Here is a 21,551-nt window from a genome sequence, read left to right on the forward strand (position 1 = left end):
TGCCTAGACAGAGCTGATTCATCAAGACAGGGGAATTGCAATAGAGAAAGTAATTCACACAGAGTTGGCTGTGCGGGAGACCAGAGTTTTATTATTACTCAAATCAGTCTCCCCAAACATTCAGGGAGCAGAGTTTTTAAGGATAACTTGGTAGATGGGGGGAAGCCAGTGAGCCAGGAGTGCTGATTGGTCAGAGACGAAATCACAGGGAGTCGCAGCTGTCTTCTTGTGCTGAGTCAGTTTCTGGGTGGGGGCCACAGGATCAGATGAGCCAGTTTATTGATCTGGGTTGTGCCAGCTAATCCATCAAGTGCAGGGTTTGCACGGTATCTCAGGCACTGATCTTAGGAGCAGTTAGGGAGGGTCAGAATCTTGTAGCTTCCAGCTGCATGACTCCTAAACCATAATTTCTAATCTTGTGGCTAATGTTAGTTCTATAAAGGCAATCTAGTCCCCAGGCAAGAAGGAGGTCTGCTTTGGGAAAGGGCTGTTACTGTCTTTGTTTAAACTATAAGTTTCTCCCAAAGTTAGTTCAGCCTTTGCCCAGGAATGAACAAAGACAGCTTGGAGGTTAGAAGCAAGATGGAATCAGTTAAGTTAGATCTCTTTCCCTGTGTCAGTCACAATTTTGCAAAGGCAGTTTCACTTTTATTTTTTCTTTTTTTAATTTTTATTTATTTATTTATTTCTTTTTTGAGACGGAGTCTCACTCTGTCGCCCAGGCTGGAGTGCAGTGGCGCAGTCTCGGCTGACTGCAAGCTCTGCCTCCCAGGTTCACGCCATTCTCCTGCCTCAGCCTCCCGGGTAGCTGGGACTACAGGTGCCCGTCACTACACCCGGCTAATTTTTTGTATTTTTAGTAGAGACAGGGTTTCACCACATTAGCCAGGATGGTCTTGATCTTCTGACCTTGTGATCCTCCCACCTTGGCCTCCCAAAGTGCTGGGATTACAGGCGTGAGCCACCACGCCTGGCTCACTTTTCTTTAGGCCTATTGTTGGGCAAGTAGATTGTTTTCAATATTATGTTATAGAGTGCTGTAGTGTACACTTATGTAAATGTCTGTATACCGTGCATCTATTTTTCCAGGGTAGATTCTTATTTTATTTCATTTTTTAATAGAAACGGAGTCTTGCTGTGTTGCCCAAGCTGGTCTTGAATTCCTGGGCTCAAGTGATCCTCCCATATTGGCCTCCTAAAGTGCTAGAATTACAGGTGTGAGCCACCATGGCTGGCTCTCAGGGGAGAGTCTTAAAAGGAAAATTCCTGGGGCATGAAGAAAGTGCCTTTTTAGTATAAATCTTTAACCAGAATTCATTTTTTTGGTGTGTGGTTTTTTTTTTGTTGTTATTTTAATTTGGCTAGCCAGTTGTCCCAATGCAATTCATTGGATAGTCTAATCTTTCCCACTGATTTGTAATGCTGCCTCTATCATAGAGCAAATGTATATGTATGCTTAAGCCCATGTCAGGATTCTGTATGTACTGTTTCTTTTATCTACTATTTGCATATTCCTTCAGTAATAGTGTTTTCATTAATGTAGCTTTGTAGTAAGCCTTAATGTCAGGTAGAACAAATATTTTCACCTCTTAAAAAGTTATCGTGGCTATTCTTGCCCTTTTACTCATTTGCTTGAATTTTAGAATATGCTTATCAAGCCCTAAGAAGAGATAGTGGAATTTGGTTGGGATTTTATTAGCCACACATTACCTTAGGAAGAATTGGCATTGTGAAAAGATTTGTCTTTCCATACCTAAGATGTATTCAGGTCTATTATGTCTTTTGTTTCTCTTTTAAGATCCTGTACATGTTTTTTTAGCTTTATTTCCGGGTGTTTTATTTTGTTGTTGTTGTGTTGATTAATTTTCTGATTGTGTTGCTCAATTTATTTGACAGAGCAGCTCACAAAACTCAGGGAAACACATTTATCAATTTATTATAAAGGATATTTTAAAGGGTACAATAAACAACTAGATGAAGAGATACATAGGGGGAGGTCTGGCAGTGTTCTGGGTGCAGGAGCTTTTGTTGCTGTGGAGTTGGGTTGCGCCACTATCCTGGCACATGGATGAGTTCTTGTTCGCCTTCCTGCAAGCCTCCACAAGTGCAGTTGTCCATAGCTGTCTGTACCCCATCCTCTTGGACCTTTTATGGATACTTCATTGGATAAGCATGATTGAAGCATGGACAACCATGTAAAACATGACTGGACAAAAAGTTGGATCTCGTATTAATAGACTAAATGGGGACACTCAGGCTGTTAGTTCAAATTCTTCTTGGCCTCTCTATGCAGCATTTTGACTTACTGAGTATGAGGCAGGACTCCCGAAATGGGTGTCTTATGACCTACAATCAGATATGATAGGTCAGAGAATTTACGGCCAGCAGAAAGACGGAAAAGGGGGAAGATGACTGGATTTTTACTTTCTATAGCCTGCCTTGGGGAGAAAAAGGAGCAGGTGAAAGGAGGGCAAGAAAAGGTCAGAGAGAGATGTTCTATTTTTTGAGTCCTGCTTCTGAGGCCTAAAACGCACCAATATTATAACAAAAGGCTGTCTTACCTTTATCACTCTGAAGTTCCAAAGCTGCTTCAGGAACCAAGGACAAAGGCCAAATAATTCAACAAAAGATATGCTTATTGTTTTAATCACTTAGGAAATAAGGGCTATGGGAGTTAGGAGCCATGAACCATGGATAAAAACCAATGTGTATATGTATCATAATATCACAGGTATCAAGCCTAAGAACTATTTGCCTCATCCTAGATCCTAAAGGTTTTCTTCTGTGTTCTTTTTTTTGAGATGGAGTCTCGCTCTTTTGCCAGGCTGGAGCGCAATGGCATAATCTTGGCTCACTGCAACCTCCACCTCCTGGATTGAAGTGATTCTTCTGCCTCAGCCTCCTGAGTAGCTGGGACTACAGGCATGCGCTACCATGCCCAGCTAATTTTTGTATTTTTAGTGGAGATGGGGTTTCATCATGTTGGCCAGGATGGTCTCAATCTCTTGACCTCATGATCCGTCTGCCTTGGCCTCCCAAAATTGTGGGATTACAGGTGTAAGCCACTGCATCTAGCCTCCTGGGTTGTTTTCTAAAAGTTGTATAGTTTTATGGCTTAACTTTAAATCTGATCCTTTTTTTTTTAGAAGTCTCACTCTGTTGCCCAGGCTGGCGTGCAGTGGTACGATCTTGGCTCACTGCAACCTCCACCACCCAGGTTCAAGCGATTCTACTGCCTCAGCCTCCTCAGTACCTGGAATTACAGGTGCATGCCATCACGCCCAGCTAATTTTTTTTGTATTTTTAGTAGAGACGGCGTTTCACCATGTTGGTCAGGCTGGTCCTGAACTTCTGACCTCGTGATCCACCCGCCTAGGCCTCCCAAGGTGCTAGGATTACAGGCATAAGCCACCACACCCGGCCAAGTCTGATCCATTTGAATTCAAGTGTACAAGAGGCAAGGTTTTGGTCAGTTTTCCTTATTTTGCCTGTGGATGTCCAATTGCTCCAGCATTTGGTGAGAAGACTACCCTTCCTCTTTTGAACTGCTTTTACATCTTTATCAAAAATTGATTGGAGGTCAAGTTTAGTGGCTCATGCCTGTAATCCTACTAAGGAGGCTGATGTGGGAGGGTCGATCACTTGAGGCCAGGAGTTTGAGGTAACATAGGCCCCATCTCTAAAAATAATTTTTAAATTATCTGTGGTGTCACATGCCTGTAGTCTCAGCTACTATGGAGGCTGAAGCAAGAGGATTGCTTGAACCCAGGAGTTTGAGGCTGCAGTGAGCCATGATCACACCACTGCACTCCAGCCTGGGCAGCAGAAAGAGACCCTGTCTTTAAAAAAAAGGAAAAAAAAAGAATCAGTTTTGTGTATCACAGGCGTGGACTCCTCTACATAGTGATGTGATTCGTAGCACAAGCTCCTTCCCCAGGTATGAAGAAACAAACATTCCTTCAGAGCCCAAAATATACTCCAGATAGTCTCTTTTTGGAGATGGAGTCTCGCTCTGTTGCCCAGGCTGGAGTGCAGAGTGGAGTGCCACGATCTTAGCTCACTGCAAACCTCTGCCTCCCAGGCTCAAGCAATTCTCGTGCCTCAGCTTCCCGAATGGCTGGGATTACAGGCACATGCCACCATGGCCAGCTAATTTTTTGTGTTTTTTGTAGACCTGGAGTTTCGCCATGTTGGCCAGGCTGGTCTCAAACTCCTGATCTCAAGCAGTCCACCCATTTCGGCCTCATAAAGTGCTACCTCCTGAAAGTGACTTGAACCCTTGAACACCACATTTTATGATGAATTATAAAAATAAATACAAGAGTTGAGTGGGAAGCTGGATTAGTAGTTTTCAAATTATAATTTGTAACTCATTGTTGGGTCATAAAATCAACTAGGGGATTCTCAGGATTTTTTTTGTTGGTTTTTGAATTGCTCATTTGAGATATTTTTAAATATAATAGCAAAATCACACTTGATATTTAAAAAATCAGTTGGGCATTTTTTTGTGGTTCTGTTTCTGATTTTTCTATTTTATTCCATTGACCTAAGTGCCTCTTCCTCCACCAATACTACATAGAATTGATTAATGTAGCTCTAAGTCTTGAAATCAGGTAGATTGTTTTCAGACTGATCCCTCCCAATTTATTCTTCTTTGTCATAATTGTTTTTTGGTTTTGTTTGTTTGCTTGCTTGTTTTGAGACACTCTTGCTCTGTTGCCCAGGCTGAAGTGCAGTGGCACGATCTTGGCTCACTGCAACCTCTGCCTCCCAGGTTCAAGTGATTCTTCTGCCTCAGCCTCCCTAGTAGCTGGGATTCCAGGCATGCACCACCATGCCTGGCTAATTTTTTGTATGTTTAGTAGAGACGGGGTTTTGTTATGTTGCCCAGGCTGGTCTCGAACTCCTGAGCTCAGGCTGTCCACTCACCTCTGCCTCCCAAAGTGCTAGCATTATGGGTGTTAGCCACCACGCCTGACCTATCGTAATTTTAGCTATTCTAATTCCGTTGCCTTTCCACATAAGTTTGTCTATATCTACAAAAAATCTTGTTGAGATTTTGGTAGGAATTGCATTAGACCTATAGATCAATTTGGAGAGAATTTACATCTTTACTGTGTCACATCTTCCCATACATGTATATGGTATGTCTGTTGATTTGTTTAGATCTTCTCTGACTTTTTTCATCATCCTTTTGTGTTTTTTACAAAGTTTTAATGTATAAGTTCAGCATATGTTTTATTGTGGGATATTTTCTTAGCTTACTTCAGTGGGGAACAACCTAGCTCTGGTCTACTTGATACTGGCATATATATCTGTGGAAACGCTCTTCTTATACATACAAAGATGATCCCAACCAGCAGAATCCAACTGCACCATGTATAATGGACTTTATTCTCTCATCCCCTCATGCACAGAAATGCTGGTTATTTCAGTCACTTGCCGATGACTTCAGATGTCCCAGCAAATGGCATTGTTGACTGCAGTGCTGAGAAGATACTTCTGAGGACCCACGTCTAAGGTGGACTTAGCTCGTGCTCTTCTGGTTAGTCCCTGAACAGGAGTGATGCCTCCAGGCAGGTGGCATGCTGTCTATCCAGCCCAGGCCCAGTCTTCGAGGGAGCGAGGGCGGCTTCAGACAATAAAGAAGGAAGAAGAGGATGAAAGCTATACTCCAGTGCAGGCTGCCAGGCCACAGACGCTCAACCGCCCTGGCCAGGAGCTGTTCCGCCAGCTCTTCAGACAGCTTCGCTACCATGAGTCTTCGGGGCCCCTAGAAACTCTGAGCCGGCTCCGGGAACTCTGTCGCTGGTGGCTGAGGCCTGACGTTCTCTCCAAGGCACAGATCCTAGAGCTGCTGGTGCTGGAACAGTTTCTGAGCATCCTGCCTGGGGAGCTCCGGGTTTGGGTGCAGCTCCATAATCCTGAGAGTGGCGAAGAGGCCGTGGCCTTGCTGGAGGAGCTGCAGAGGGACCTTGATGGGACATCATGGAGGGTGAGTGTGAGCAAGTGTGTGGTGCCCAGGGAACTCTTCCTGCTGGTGAGCCAGCTTGTCTGGGGATGGGTGTGGCCCTCTGAACTGTCAATATAGAGGAGTGCGGGGAAGCCTTCCCTTCTTCCCATGGTACCTGAGCAGCTGAGAACAGGACCCTGAGCCATGGACCCTTTAGCAGGTATCCTTTCCTACCTTCCCAGAGGAATATCAGCTCTAGATAGGGTCAGCAAGTCTCCATAAATAATGCTAACTTCTGGGTGCAGTGGCTGACACATGTCATACCAGCACTTTAGGAGGCTGAGGTGGGAGAATTCCTTGAGGCCAGGAGTTCAAGCCAGCCTGGGCAACATAGGGAGACCGCCCCCCGACACACTGTCTCTATACATAATTTAAAAATTAAGCCAGGCATGTTGGCTCACACCTGTAATCTAAGCACTTTAGAGTCCAAGGTAGGCGGATTGCTTGAGTGCAGGAATTCGTGACCAGCCTGGGCAACATGGCAAAACCCTGTTTCTACAAAAATTAGCTGAAATGGTAGCATGTGACTGTAGTCCCAGCTACTTGGGGGACTGAGGTGGGAGGATCATTTGAACCCAGATAGGTCAAGGCTGCAGTGAGTCGTTATTGCACCACTGCACTCCAGCCTGGATGACACAGCAAGACCCTGTCTCAAAAAAAAAAAAAAGCCCAGTAACTAGTCTTTGGACACAGTGGCTTACAGTATACAAAGTCCATCTCCACGTATTATCTAATTTGACTTGAGACTAACTGTAGCCCTGTAAAGTGACGGGTGTTGGAACAGCACTTAGGGTTAGGGCTCTTGGCTTCTCAGTGGGAAGAGTACATGTTAAAACTCAGAAGAGCGCTCTGCAGGCACCATGTAGCTTCCTTCTCAGTAAGCCCCCCCGCCCTTTTTTTTGGTTTTTTTTTTTTTGTGTGAGGTGTACCACACCATGCCCAGCTAATTTTGTTTGTATTTTTAGTAGAGATGGGGTTTTTTTTTGTTTGTTTGTTTTTTGTTTTTGTTTTTGTTTTGAGATGGAGTCTTGCTCTGTCGCCCAGGCTGGAGTGCAGTGGCCGGATCTCAGCTCACTGCAAGCTCCGCCTCCCGGGTTCACGCCATTCTCCTGCCTCAGCCTCCCGAGTAGCTGGGACTACAGGCGCCCGCCACCTCGCCCGGCTAGTTTTTTGTAGTTTTAGTAGAGACGGGGTTTCACTGTGTTCACCAGGATGGTCTCGATCTCCTGACCTCGTGATCCACCCGTCTCGGCCTCCCAAAGTGCTGGGATTACAGGCTTGAGCCACCACGCCCGGCCGAGATGGGGTTTTACCATTTTGGTCAGGCTGGTCTTGGACTCCTGACCTCCGGTGATCCATCTGCCTTGGCCTCACAAAATGCTGGGATTATAGGCATAAACCACTGTGCCCAGCCCTTCTCAGTAAGTTTTTGAGGATCTTTTCTATGTGTGTGAGATGGGAGGCAGGGAAGATGGACATGAGTGCTGAGGGGCAGTGCTGGGCTGAGAAACAGGAAGACCTCGATTTTAGACTTCATTCCACAGCCTCAACATCTGTGGCCACATAGTTGTACCTTTCAGTGCCTCTCTTCATTAAGAAGAAAATGCAGAAATGGTCTAATCATGAGAATTTGTTCAGTAAATATTCAAGTGCTTATCATAGGCCTGGCCCTGGCAGAGTTGGCAGTCCCAGGCCTGGCAGTTGAGTGGCAGCTGGTCAGTTCAAGTGCATTCTTCCTGTCCTGCTGCTGCACACAGGGGAGCTGATGCTTCCTGTATTGTTTCAGTTTTTGAAAAAAGCATTTATCAGTTTTTTAAGGCTTCTTTAAAATTTTATTTATATAAAAATACAGGATTCTGGCCAGGTACAGTGACTAACGCCTGTAGTGCTGGCACTTTGGGAGGCCAAGGCAGGCGGATCACTTGAGGTCAGAAGTTCGAGACCAGCCTGGTCAACATGGTGAAACTCCATTTCTACTAAAAGTACAGAAATTAGCCAGGTGTGGTGGTATGCACCTATAGTCCCAGTTACTCAGGAGGCTGAGGCAGGAGAATTGCTTGAACCTGGAAGGTGGAGGCTGCAGTGAGCTGAGAGTGCACCAGTGTAGTCTAGGCTGGGCAACAGAAAGACACTCTGTCTCAAAAAAAAAAAAAAATATATATATATATATGTATACACACACACAGAGACACATTCATACATATACATATATATATGATTCTGCACACATAATTCATGTATAAATGAAAGTTGTGGCTGGGCACGGTGGCTCACGCCTGTAATCCCAGCACTTTGGGAGGCTGAGGCGGGCAGATCATGAGGTCAAGAGATCAAGACCATCCTGACCAACATGGTGAAAACCCATCTCTACTAAAAATAACAAAAATTAGCTGGGCGTAGTGGTGTGCGCCTGTAGTCCCAGCTGCTTGGGAGGCTGAGGCAGGAGAATTGCTTGAACCTGGGAGGCGGAGGTTGCAGTGAACCGAGATCATGCCACTGCACTCCAGCCTGATGAAAGACTACATCTGAAAAAAAAAGAAAAAAAGATTTCTGAAACAAATTTGACATACTTGTCCCTGAAACTTTATTATAAAAATTAAATCAAGTAAGACATCAGGACATGGTCTACCAGCAGTAAATGGTAATAAACACAGGGTAAAACTGTTAGAAAATATTTTTGCACCACATGGGGTACTATTTTAAAAAATTTAGAAGAGCATTTGTTATTTTTACCAGAACAATGAAATGTTCAAAAGGACCTGATTAATAATTTATAAAAGGAAATAAGGTACACAGTAGTTACAAAATCGTGGCTTGGTTATATTCAGCTCATTTACAGCTAGATGTAATTTAAAAAACCCGTGAAAACATTGCCACATGAGCAGAAAGCTGGTTGAAAGGTACTTAGAAGACAGTGGGGACTGGGAGAAAGCCCCCCAAATTTGCAAAATGAAGAGAAATGCTTTAAGATACATGTAAAGTCACAGAATCGTTCTATGGTTCAGCAAAATTATCACAGTGTGAAAAACCAGGGCCCGAGAAAGTTTGTCCTTCAACTCGTTTTGCTGTGCTTCCATATTTCTTTTTTTTAAATTCTCCCTTTATTAGAAGAATAAAAAATGGGAGATAAATTACTGTGATCAGTTCATCATCTTTAGTGTGTATCTCTGTATCAGATGATTAATGGCCTCAGGCTAAGATTTGTCCATATCGGTATAGAGAGTGTCTCGGTCACAGGACCAGAAAATCTCAAATTGTAGTTTCCTGTACTCACCTCTTCTATATGAGAAACAGCCTTGCCTCAGAGACCAGAGTTATTTGAAGTCTCAGGGCAAACGCTTCCTCTTTGTTAGTCTCTACTTAGATGGACACTGCCATTTTTTCCACTGGAGACTTTTTCTTCTGTGGTTCCATGGCTGACTCTCATGATTAGCATTGCCTCTTTATTATTCAAAGCAAGTTTACAACTTGGGAGCTAGCCTGCCTCTTTGAGTTCACTTTGTACATCAGTGCCTAGAGGAGCACTTGACAGTAGATATTACTTGACTATATCTTCACTGTGAACCATTGTGAGTTTAATTCTGAAGAACTAGTTCCTTCTCTCTCATTTCTAAGTTATAGGCCTGGGGTGGGAGCTGAGGGATAATGGGAAGGTGGCACTGTGTCATATGAGGCCCGACAAGAGTGCTGTACTGACTTAACATGTGCTTCCTTGTGTTGAGCTGGAGTCTGTCTCTACCTGGACTCTTCCAGGGCCCTCATTAAAGCCCAAGGAGGCTGAGGTGGTTGGAGGTACCTCCCTGGGTGTTCTTCTTGCCTGGAAGTAATAAAGGACCTGGCTTACCTATCCCTTGGCCTTTGTCCTTTAGAGATTGGTCGTGTGGTCTCTTCTCTGAGTTTGCTTTCTGATTCCCAGAAAGATCCTCTCACAACATTTTCTTCTTGCCAGGACCCGGGCCCTGCCCAGAGCCCAGATGTGCATTGGATGGGTACAGGAGCCCTGCGATCTGCACAGATATGGTCCCTTGCTTCACCTCTCAGGAGCAGCTCTGCTCTGGGGGACCACCTGGAGCCTCCCTATGAAATAGAAGCACGTGACTTCCTGGCTGGGCAATCCGGTACTTGCTGCCTGGCCTTAAGACCCCAGCCTTATGCTACACTTCTTGCATTTCCTGTAGTGTTGTCTTTTCACATCTGTCCTCTCATGTGAAACTCTTTCTGTCCTGGCCCTTAGCTCTCTGTCCTCTCCATCCGTTCTATAACCCATATGTGGCTTGCTCCTCTCCCATTACACCCCCTGTCCCACTACCCCTTTCCTGGCCCCAGTAGACTGAGGACATGTGAGATAGGTATTTAACAGCATTCTGTACCTGCTCATGGGTCCAGGAGTCCTCTGCTGGGGGGAAGAGTGGGCTTCTCAGTGGGCTGTCCAGAGCTGAGTCGCTCTCTCATGGCTTTTTCTCCTTCAGATACTCCTGCTGCCCAGATGCCTGCCCTTTTCCAGAGAGAGGGGTGCCCAGGAGACCAGGTAACACCACCCAGGTCCCTGACAGCCCAGCTTCAGGTGAGCCACAGGACATTTGGTCCTTCATGATGTCCCCACGTCACTGCCTAATGGGTTAGTGCAGCTGCCCCATCCTGGGTTTCTCTGTCTAGTAACCTCGCATCCAAAGACCTGTGTTCCAGAGACCAGAGTATCCCCCTCAAGCCCAGAGGTCTTCTGCTGGGTGATGGTCTTCCCTTTCACTTTTGCCAGGTCCATCCTGCATTCACAAAGAGCCAGTTTATTCCCCTTCTCTCCCCTTCCACCTCAAAGCTGGGAGCTGTGGACCAGCTCTAGGGCACAGTGTTTTTTCAGACTATGACTTTCAAGGATGTGGAGGTGACCTTCTCCCAGGACGAGTGGGGGTGGCTGGACTCTGCTCAGAGAAACCTGTACAGGGATGTGATGCTGGAGAATTATAGGAACATGGCTTTCCTGGGTAAGTAATCGATATCCTCATGTTTCTATCTATCTTTATTTCTGCCTTCTTGGGTTGTTTTGTGCTGCTGCATAGAAAGGGACCTGACCTGGTTTTAGATCCTGGCTCTGTAACTGCTAACCAGATCACTTAGTCTAGCACCTTGGTAGCCTCTTTTGAAAAATGGGGAGAATAATGCCTGCCATTCTGGATTATTGTAAAGATTAAAGGTGGCTGGGTGTGGTAGCTCACACCTGTAATCCCAGCACTTTGGGAGGCCCAGGTGGGAAGATTGCTTGAGCTGAGGAGTTTGAGACCCGTCTGGGCAACATAGTGAAACTCCGTCTCTACAAAAAAATACAAAAATACAAGCATGTGGTACGTACGCCTGTAATCCCAGCTACTTGGGAAGCCGAGGCTGGAGAATTGCTTGAGCCCAGGAGGACGAGGCTGCAGTGAGCCAAGATCGTGCCACTGCACTCCAGCCTGGGTAAGAGAGTGAGACCCTGTTTCAAAACAAATAAAAACAACGGATTAAAGGTAATAATGTTTTAAGTTCCTAGTCCATTTAGACATTCAAAAAATGTTGGCTGATGTAGCCAATTAAGTAGACGTGTGAGTCTCACCTCTGGAAAATTCTAGTAATCCTTTTGGGGTCAACTTCTGTCATTCTCTGTTATCTCTGCTCAGGGCTATTTGAAATGACTGGGCCTCCTTCCCTTCTGCTGCTGCCTGCCTTCCTGGCTTTTCCCACCTTCCCACCAGGACTTCAGGCCCAGAGGTCCTGAAGAGTAGTTCTGTGTCATCCATCTCCCTTCTCATCCCATTCCCTTCTCTTCTGCAGTGGGACCATTCACCAAACCTGCTCTGATCTCCTGGTTGGAAGCAAGGGAGCCATGGGGCCTGAATTTGCAGGCAGCTCAGCCTAAGGGGAATGCAGGTGTTGCCCCTACAGGTGAGTTCCAGAGAACCTGCCAGGTTCTGCTCCTCCTGCTTTTACTTTTCTTTCTTAAGGTCGGTTATAGAAGGAAGATCTTTAACAGTGTTGGTAAGGGTGCTTGGGCCACTGGGTCTCTTTCATCCTGGCTGGCCTCTGAGAGGTCATTCACTTCCAGCCATGTCTATTCTCCTGTCCCCGTTCCCCAGCAGCCCTTTCAATAATAGTTCTTGCCTGCTGGAGGGCTTCACTGTTCCTGTCTTTCACTCACTGATGCTCCTCCTCACTCATGGCCTGCACTCTTGCTGAATCTCCTGTACTCACCGCTTTCTGCTCTTAGGAGCCCTCATCCCACTCCTGTTCTTTCTTTTCTTGGTCCTTATTTTTGTAATAGGCTGATCTCCAGCCTTTTCAGCCAAGTGCTCCTTGGAGCCCCACCCCTTGGCTTTTGGGTACCTTTCTATAATGCCATGATTCTTCTCCCACTCTGGCTATTTAACACTTTCTTCTTAATCCTTTTTATTTCCCTGCTGGATGTGATGTCTGCATATCTCTAGCTGCCCTGCCCATCTTGCTTTTCTCCTCCCTTCCCTGTAATCTGGGATAATCTTCCATGTTTTGCCTTATGTTTGACTATTTTATAAAGGTATTGGCAGTCAGGCAAAAGCCTCACCACCCAGACATTTTATTGCCCTTTGGTGCTTTCTGCAGTTCCAAGTATGGGAAAAGAGTACATTCTCTTGTGTTTTGTTTTTTGTCAGGAGATGACCTCCAGATTAAAACAAACAAATTCATCTTAGATCAGGAACCTTTGGAAGAAGCAGAAACCTTAGCTGTGTCATCAGGATGTCCTGCGACAAGTGTTTCTGAGGGAATTGGGCTCAGAGAATCTTTTCAACAGAAGAGCAGGCAAAAGGATCAATGTGAAAACCCCATACAAATAACAGTTAAAAAAGAAGAGACCAATTTCAGTCACAGGACAGGAAAAGACTCTGAAGTATCAGGAAGTAATAGTCTTGACTTAAAACATGTTACATATTTGAGAGTTTCTGGAAGAAAGGAATCCCTTAAACATGGCTGTGGCAAACACTTCAGAATGAGTTCACACCACTATGACTACAAGAAATATGGGAAGGGGCTCAGACACATGATTGGCGGCTTCAGCCTACATCAGAGAATTCATACTGGACTGAAAGGGAATAAAAAGGACGGGTGTGGAAAAGACTTCAGCCTTAGCTCTCATCACCAGCACGGGCAGAGTCTTCACACGGTGGGAGTGTCATTTAAGTGCAGTGACTGTGGAAGGACTTTCAGTCATAGCTCCCATCTTGCATATCATCAGAGACTTCACACTCAAGAGAAAGCATTTAAATGTAGGGTGTGTGGGAAAGCCTTCCGGTGGAGTTCCAACTGCGCACGGCATGAGAAAATTCACACTGGAGTGAAGCCCTATAAATGCGATTTATGTGAGAAAGCTTTCCGACGTCTGTCAGCCTACCGTCTGCACCGAGAAACCCATGCTAAGAAGAAATTTCTTGAATTGAATCAGTATAGGGCAGCTCTCACCTACAGCTCAGGGTTTGATCATCATTTGGGAGACCAAAGTGGAGAGAAACTCTTTGACTGCAGCCAGTGCAGGAAGTCCTTCCACTGTAAGTCGTATGTTCTTGAACATCAAAGGATTCACACCCAGGAGAAACCCTATAAATGTACCAAATGCAGGAAAACCTTTAGGTGGAGATCAAACTTTACTCGTCATATGAGGTTGCATGAGGAGGAAAAATTCTACAAACAAGATGAATGTCATGAGGGCTTCAGGCAGTCTCCTGACTGCAGTCAGCCCCAGGGTGCCCCCGCTGTGGAGAAAACATTTTTGTGTCAGCAGTGTGGGAAAACTTTTACTAGAAAGAAAACTCTCGTTGACCACCAGAGAATTCACACAGGTGAGAAACCATACCAGTGTAGCGATTGTGGGAAGGACTTTGCCTATAGGTCAGCCTTTATTGTTCATAAGAAGAAGCATGCCATGAAAAGAAAACCTGAGGGCGGGGCATCTTTTAGTCAGGACAGAGTGTTCCAGGTTCCTCAGAGCAGTCACTCCAGAGAGGAGCCCTACAAATGCAGCCAGTGTGGCAAGGCCTTCCGCAATCACTCCTTCCTCCTCATCCATCAGAGAGTTCACACTGGAGAGAAGCCGTATAAGTGTAGGGAGTGTGGGAAAGCCTTCAGATGGAGTTCCAATCTCTACCGACATCAGAGGATTCACTCTCTTCAAAAACAGTATGATTGCCATGAAAGTGAAAAGACTCCAAATGTGGAGCCGAAAATCCTCACTGGTGAGAAACGTTTTTGGTGTCAAGAATGTGGGAAAACCTTTACACGTAAAAGAACCCTTTTAGATCATAAGGGAATACACAGTGGAGAGAAGCGCTATAAATGTAATCTGTGTGGGAAATCTTACGATAGAAACTATCGCCTTGTTAACCATCAGAGGATCCACTCTACAGAGAGGCCTTTCAAATGTCAGTGGTGTGGGAAAGAGTTCATTGGGAGACATACCCTTTCCAGTCACCAGAGGAAACACACCAGAGCAGCACAGGCTGAACGTAGCCCACCTGCACGGTCTTCCTCTCAGGACACAAAGTTGAGATTACAGAAGCTAAAACCAAGTGAGGAGATGCCCCTCGAAGACTGCAAAGAAGCTTGCAACCAGAGCTCCAGGCTCACTGGACTCCAGGACATAACCATTGGGAAAAAGTGCCACAAATGCAGCATATGTGGGAAAACTTTCAACAAGAGTTCACAACTCATTAGCCACAAGAGATTTCATACTCGAGAGAGGCCATTCAAATGCACCAAGTGTGGGAAGACCTTCAGGTGGTCTTCGAACCTGGCTCGGCATATGAAAAACCATATTAGAGATTAGCCTGGGACCTGATAATGACAGTGGGGGTGGGTTCTCAGTCCCCTGCTAGAGAACCCTTAATTATAGGCAGTGTGGAGAAACCTTCACAAAGGGCCCAGCCCTTTCTATTTTGGAAGCTAGTGACAGAATCCCAAGGATTTAAAAGCTCGGGGAGTCCCTAGCCTGCCTGCTGGGATGTGACGCTGGGGAAGCTCAGCAGCATGTTCTTTGGAGCCCTTCTGGAGACTTGGGCCCCTAGGAGTGGCCTCTGCAGCTCGCCCGGTCAGGTCTCCTTCCACAACTCTGAGGAGAGAGACGACTGCCCTTTACAGTTGGACAAAATATCTGTGGCATCATGGGCTGTGGCTGCTGGAAAGGGGCCAGTGGGATCCTAGATTTATCTTCAAGTTTGGCCTGTGGCCATGCCTATTCTGTTGACTTTAAAAGCAGCAGCATCAAGAATGCCTTGTCTTCCCAAATGCCCCCTGGGGAGTTCTGGCTGGGGCTTCAGTCTTCCTGGCTGGCTTTTGGATATCTGCTAGGGGGTTAGAGAGGTCTCAGCGGCAGGTGGAGGAGAGCAGGATGCTGGACTCAAGCGCTTGGCTTGTGGAACTCTACCCGTACCCTGTTGCCATCCCCATCCCACTGGCCTACATAGGCAGCAGCATCCATCTGTTTAACAGAAATGTGCTGAGCACTCCCATACACCAGGCACTGGTTTGTTTGCCAGAGACCTAGCAGGGACCAGAACAGATGAAAATCCTGCCATCTTGGATCTTTACAGATGACAAACAAACGGGATATGCAGTATTCTGGATGGTGATGTGTGTAGTGGACAAAGTGAATCAGAGAAGAGTGAGAGGGAGTGCTGGATTGGGAGATCAATTGTGATTTTAGATAGTCTGATCAGGGAGGGCCTCAACTGAGAAAGTGAAATTTGAGCAAAGACCTGAAGGAGGCCAGGGAGGTAGCAGGTAACTCTCTAGGGAGAGTTGCAGGCAGAGGAGATTGGGTCTTGTTTGGTGTCCTCAGGATAGCAAGGAAGCCCCTGGGATGGAGTGCAGGGAGCCAGCTGGAAGGGGAGGAGAGGGGCCAGGGAGGCCATAGGCCAGGCCATGTGAGCATCATGGGCCATTACGGGGGCTTGAGCTGCCTCGGAGGCAGGGAGCGTTTGGACAATTTTGAGTTGAGGAGTGATGTGGTTTGAATCTGAATTACATTTTATAAGAGTTAACCACAGATCCAAGGACTCAGTGAAGTGGAATGGGTGAAAGGCTTCTCATGTGGTTACCCTTGCTGCCAGTTCCCGTAAATCAGACTCCTCCCCACTCCGTTTCTGAATTTTCTATAGGATCCTCGGCCTCAGCAGATGTAAATGCTTACCATTGTTGTGTTCACGTCTCTAGCCCCTGCATACTGCAGGCCCCTCTCACCTTCACATACCCCTCTCACCTTCACATACCCCTCTCCATGTATGAGATCTGGTGCTAGCAATCAGATTCAACCCGAAGGAACAAGTGCATGTGCCTGCTGCTCTCAGGAGAAAAGATGACCTGTTCTGGAAGGAGCTCCTTCACTGGCCCACCCACTTGTGTTGAAGCAAAAAGCAAGAATCAATTACTTAAAGGCAAAGGAGTGCTATTGCTAAAGCCTGTGAGCAATCATTGCTTCTGATTATTGAAGAGGTCAGATTGTAAATGAAAGGATAAAATGTCTTAATAGTAGAGCAGTGTCCCCGACTGTAGCGGCCCATTCACGGAGCTGGTCATTTCTTGAAATGAGAAGAAACCAACCTGGAAGATGTCTTTTTCAGTACAGTATGGAATAGTCTTATCTGCTCTGGATTGCCATGAGCAGGTGAAAATGAAGGCTCTGATATTGTGTGGTGGTGTCACGGGATGGTGGGGGCGGGACAGAAGTCTCCTGTTGGTGTTCTGATGCCTGTTCAGCTTTGTCCTCAGGAAGGTTTGGTCATCTTTGTTCCGCCATCTCTTGCCTTCCTATGGCAGCAGCTGTTCATGGCAGTGAAGATGTCCCTTCACTGTCCCCAAAATGGCACTAGAAGTGGCTGGGCAGGGACCAGAGTCATAGGAAGGGTCTTGGAGTCATCAGATCTGGGTTCCAGGCATGGTGTGCCTTTTCTTGGCAGGAATGATCTTGAGCAAGTCAGTGAACCTCTGCATCGATTTCCTTATGTGTGAAGTTAGAGTACTTTGCTGTGCTACCTGACTCCTGAGATTGGCGAAAGAGGGCTTGGTTTACCAAGGCTCTCCATCAGGTGGTTGACCTCTAGGACCAGGGCCTTCTCAGAGGTGCAGCTCCCATGTCAGTTGGTGTTATAACCTCGGAAATGTCCCTTTCCGATCACATTTTTAGCACCCCTTTTCCCCCATCTCTGCTCCCTTTGCCACAGGACATCTTGTAAAGTTCCTGCCCCAGTATGGGGATATTTTTAGTTTTTGTTTTGTTTTTGTTTTTTTTTGAAACAGGGTTGTCCAGGATGGAGTGCAGTGGCAGGATCACAGCTCACTGCAGCCTTGACCTCCCAGGCCCAGGTCCCACCTGAGCCTCCCCAGTAGCTGGGACTACAGGTGCGTGCCACCATGCCAGCTAATTTTTTATATTTTTTTGTAGAGACAAAAGTTTTATTTATTTATTTTTTTCCTATGTTGCTCAGGCTGGTCTCAAACTCCTGGGCTCAAGCAATCCACCCACCTCTGCCTCCCAAAGTGCTGGGATTACAGGCATGAGCCACTGTGCCTGACCTGTCATTTTTATAGAATGAAATGTGCTTATTTTTAAACATTCTAATCAAGTGTTAAAATGTGCAAAGAATGAAGTGAAAAACAGATTTTTTTTTTTTTTTTTGAGACGGAATCTCGCTCTGTCGCCCAAGCTGGAGTGCAGTGGCGGGATCTTGGCTTACTGCAAGCTCCGCCACCCGGGTTCACACCATTCTCCTGCCTCAGCCTCCTCAGTAGCTGGGACTACAAGCACCCGCCACCACACCCGGCTAATTTTTTGTATTTTTAGTAGAGACGGGGTTTCGCTGTGTTAATCAGGATGGTCTCGATCTCCAGGATAGTCTCAATCTCCTGACGTTGTGATCCACTCACCTCGGCCTCCCAAAATGCTGGCATTACAGGTGTGAGCCACCGTGCCTGGCCAAAAAACAGAAATTACTTTATCCTGAAGTAAGCTGTTTATATTTGGGATTATGCTGATCCCATTTGTCCAATAACCTGAGTTTTCAAATAATTTTAGTTCTGTAAGTACTATAATTATATAAATATTAATAAATTCAGATTAGCTGAAAGGAAAAAAAGTAGAAGCCTGACTGCTTGGTGCTAACTACAAAAGATTTTGGCAGAATCAGTGTTGGATTTGGCTTTCCTGTCCCTTCCCCACCCCATCCCCCCAGAGTGTTCTGCCTTGTGCTGCCTCCCTTCACCTGGAGTGCCACACCCGTCTGTGCCAGTTCAGCTCTTCATTCTTCAAGGCCTGACCTTGTCTGACCCTTGTGCCTCTAAACCCCTGGCCCCACCTCTCTTGGTGCCTGTGTCAGGTGATGTTTGTGTTTTTGGTTATGCCCGTCACCATAGCCAGACCAAGCACTCTGGAAGCCAGGGTTGGGTGCTTATTTATCTGTTTGCCGTGCACAAAAGATCTTGCACAAAATTACCTCTGTTAAGGAGTCTGGAACTGAAGTTGGTTTGGCTAAGTCAGGGTTGGGGTTTTTTTTAAGGGGCTGTGGGGTGAAATGTTGACTGGAAGCCACCCACAAACACACACCTGCTGGTTAGGAACCCGGCTGTGGGTGGTTCTGAGCTGTTTGGCTTCAGTTGACAGTTTCCGATTGCCCTAAGCACCGGGTCTCATCTTACATCTCATCCTGGCCTGGAGAACATTCAGGTTCCTTCCAACCGTACCCCCCTTTCCCCCACTCCCTTGGAGGAGCTGAAGTTGGGGTCAGGAGTGCCAGATGGCGGGAGTGGGTATTTGAAGGTCTTTCTGTCACCTGTTCAGTGTGGTCTGCCCCACCCCTGCTGACCAAGAGTGTCCGAAATGTGAAATAATGCCATCTCACACTCATCAAGCTGGCACATTTTTGAAAACCCAAGTGTGGGTAAGTGTGTGGAACAATGATAATTCATACTGCTTTAGGAGTGGAAATTGTGAGAAATACTGTGTCAGGCAATTTGCAAAATCTTGGAAGGTTGTGTGCACTTACCCACCCAGCAACTCTACTCCTGGATGCATCCTAGAGAAGTGCCATGTGAACAGAGAAATGAGTTGAAGACTTCACTGAAGTATTGTTTAGGTAGCAAGATGGGGAAAAGCCTGCATTTCATCAGCAGAAGAGTGGATAAATAAATGGGTTGTTTTTGGTCCTTGGAAAGTGAATATGAAAGAGTTACGTCTCAACACAGATGAAAAATTATGCTGAGAAAGTTGGTGAAGCTACATACAAGGTACTGTTTGTGTAAAGTTAAGCATACTGTGTATCTGTGGGCACGTTACTTCAACTTGTTTTTCACCTTTTCTATAAAATGGGATCGTAGTGGCAATCTCACAGGGTGATTGTGGGTGGGGGGTGGTCAATGAAGTAATGCATGTAAAATGCTTAGAATAGTGTCTAGCATGTAAGCATTGTGGACATATAGAAAGTGTTATTGTTTTGCACAGTAATCTATTTTCTGTGGATTCAAATAATATGAAATGAAATCATGTATTGGAATGATGTGTGCAAGTCACCATTCTGCCTTCCTAAGGCAGGAGACCTGATGGATTTGGGGAGGGTACATGGGGACTTCAGTTGTGTTTTCTTTCTTTCTTTCTAAAAATTGATGCAGAGGCATCAGAATGTTAAGATTTTAACAGGATAGTGTGGTGGGTTCTTTTTCACTGTTTGCCTAAAGTGTTTCAAAGTAAAAATATTTCTTAAGCATGGTCTCTGACATCTTATGATTTTATAGAAATCCCTGCCAGGTACATGATGTTACTTAGAGTGAGCCACCTAATCTTTCAAGGCTTCTATTTCCTCACCTGCAAAAATTGGGAGGGTCAGAGGCATTTGAACCAGAGTGACTCCATCTTGAATAGGCACTGGGTAAAATAAGGCTGAGACGTACTGGGCTGCATTCTCAGAAGGTTAGGCATTCCAAGTCATGTGATGAGATAGGAGGTCAGCACAAGATACAGTCATAAAGACCTTGCCAATAAAACAGCATGTGGTAAAGAAGCCGGTCAAAACCAAGATGGCAATGAAAGTGACCTCTGGTTGTCCTCACTGCTGTAATTATACTGTAATTACAATGTATTAGCGTGCTAACAGACATTCCCACCAGTACCATGACAGTTTACAAATGCCGTGGCAGGCCTGGCGCAGTGGCTCACGCCTGTAATCCCAGCACTTTAGGAGGCCAAGGAGGGCAGATCATGAGGTCAGGAGATAGAAACCAGCCTGGCCAACATGGTGAAACCCTGTCGCTACTGAAAAATACAAAAATTAGCTGGGCGTGGTGGCACGCGCCTGTAATCCCAGCTACTCGGGAGGCTGAAGCAGGAAAATCTCTTGAACCTGGGAGTGGGAGGTTGCAATGAGCCGAGATGGTGCCACTGCACTCCAGCCTGGGTGACAGAGCAAGACTCTGTCTCAAAAAAAAAAAAAAAAAAAATTGCCATGGCAACATCAGGAAGTTACCCTATGTGGTCTAAAAAGGAGATGAACCCTCAGTTCTGGTAATTGCTCACACCTTTCCCAGAAAACTTATGAATAATATACCCCTTGTTTAGCATATAATCAATAAATAACCATAAAAATAGGCAACCAGCAGCCCTTGGGGCTACTCTGCCTATGGAGTAGCCATTCTTTATTTCTTTACTTTCTTAATATTAACTACTTTGACTTTGTGGACTCGCCTGAATTCTTTTCTTGAGCAAGGTCCAAGAACTCTCTGTTGGGGACTGGATCACGACCGCTTTCTGGTAACAGGAGCAATACAAATGGCTGTCAGTAAAAGAATGCTTAAGTAACTCTAGTACATCTATGATGGAATACCAGGCCACAGTTTTTTTGAAAATGAGAATGTTCTCTATATACTGACACACAATCACCAAGACATGCACTTTATAGGAAATTATAAGCTCTTCCTTGCCTAAATCTCCTTAATTTTGCTTAGTAAGTAACAAGTAAAGCCAGAAGCTATAAACTCATAATTTTAATGAAGAAATGGGATCCGGAGAGTGGAGATGCTTTTCAGTCATTCTACTTTATTAGATGAGGAAAAGGAGAGTAAATATTTGTATGCCAGCTACCACACCTTTTAAAGTTAATGCTAACCCTGCTAAGAACAGCAAGGAGATTTTTTATCAGCCAGGTTTTAGTTGCCAGAAACCACACCAGTTATTTTAGCAGAGAACTTATAAAGAAGTGTATATATTTAAGTAGCTAAAAAGGCAAGAAGAAAATGGCAAGGTGTCTTGGAGGTAGCAGCTGCTAAGCAGGTGCCACCCCAGGACTGGGGGAGCTGGAATAGAGTCTCCCCATGTTTGATGTTTCTCTGCTAACAGCTTTCAAGCTCTTCCCCCTTAATTTGCCTGGATCTGGACAAGCTGATAAGAAAGCCCAGGCACTTCCTCTTTGCGCCAGAGGGGAAGTTCAAACTGTGCAAACCCTGACTGTCACAAATGCACCGAGCTTTCATAACCATAATAAAAACCAGAGCCACTTGC

The 21,551-nt window shown here is 45.6% G+C and overlaps 1 protein-coding gene across 4 annotated transcripts in view; it reads left to right on the forward strand.

Moving 5' to 3' along the window:
• ZNF445 (zinc finger protein 445) overlaps positions 1-19,766 on the forward strand; it is a 37,166-nt gene extending 17,400 nt beyond the window's left edge. For 2 of the 4 annotated variants that reach the window (XM_009201029.4, XM_031663422.1), the window contains 6 exons: positions 5,418-5,995; positions 9,963-10,131; positions 10,483-10,577; positions 10,872-10,995; positions 11,819-11,929; positions 12,673-19,766. In XM_009201029.4, coding sequence (XP_009199293.2) covers positions 5,567-5,995; positions 9,963-10,131; positions 10,483-10,577; positions 10,872-10,995; positions 11,819-11,929; positions 12,673-14,837 — 3,093 coding nt within the window. In that variant the 5' untranslated portion in view covers positions 5,418-5,566 and the 3' untranslated portion in view covers positions 14,838-19,766. Of the gene's footprint in view, positions 1-5,417; positions 5,996-9,962; positions 10,132-10,482; positions 10,578-10,871; positions 10,996-11,818; positions 11,930-12,672 lie in introns of those variants that run through there. The other 2 variants (XM_009201030.3, XM_009201031.3) reach the window with 2 other exon arrangements.
• The last annotated feature ends 1,785 nt before the right edge of the window (positions 19,767-21,551 follow it).

The sequence above is a fragment of the Papio anubis genome, chromosome 2 (assembly GCF_008728515.1).
Source record: "Papio anubis isolate 15944 chromosome 2, Panubis1.0, whole genome shotgun sequence".
Classification (NCBI taxonomy): domain Eukaryota; kingdom Metazoa; phylum Chordata; class Mammalia; order Primates; family Cercopithecidae; genus Papio; species Papio anubis.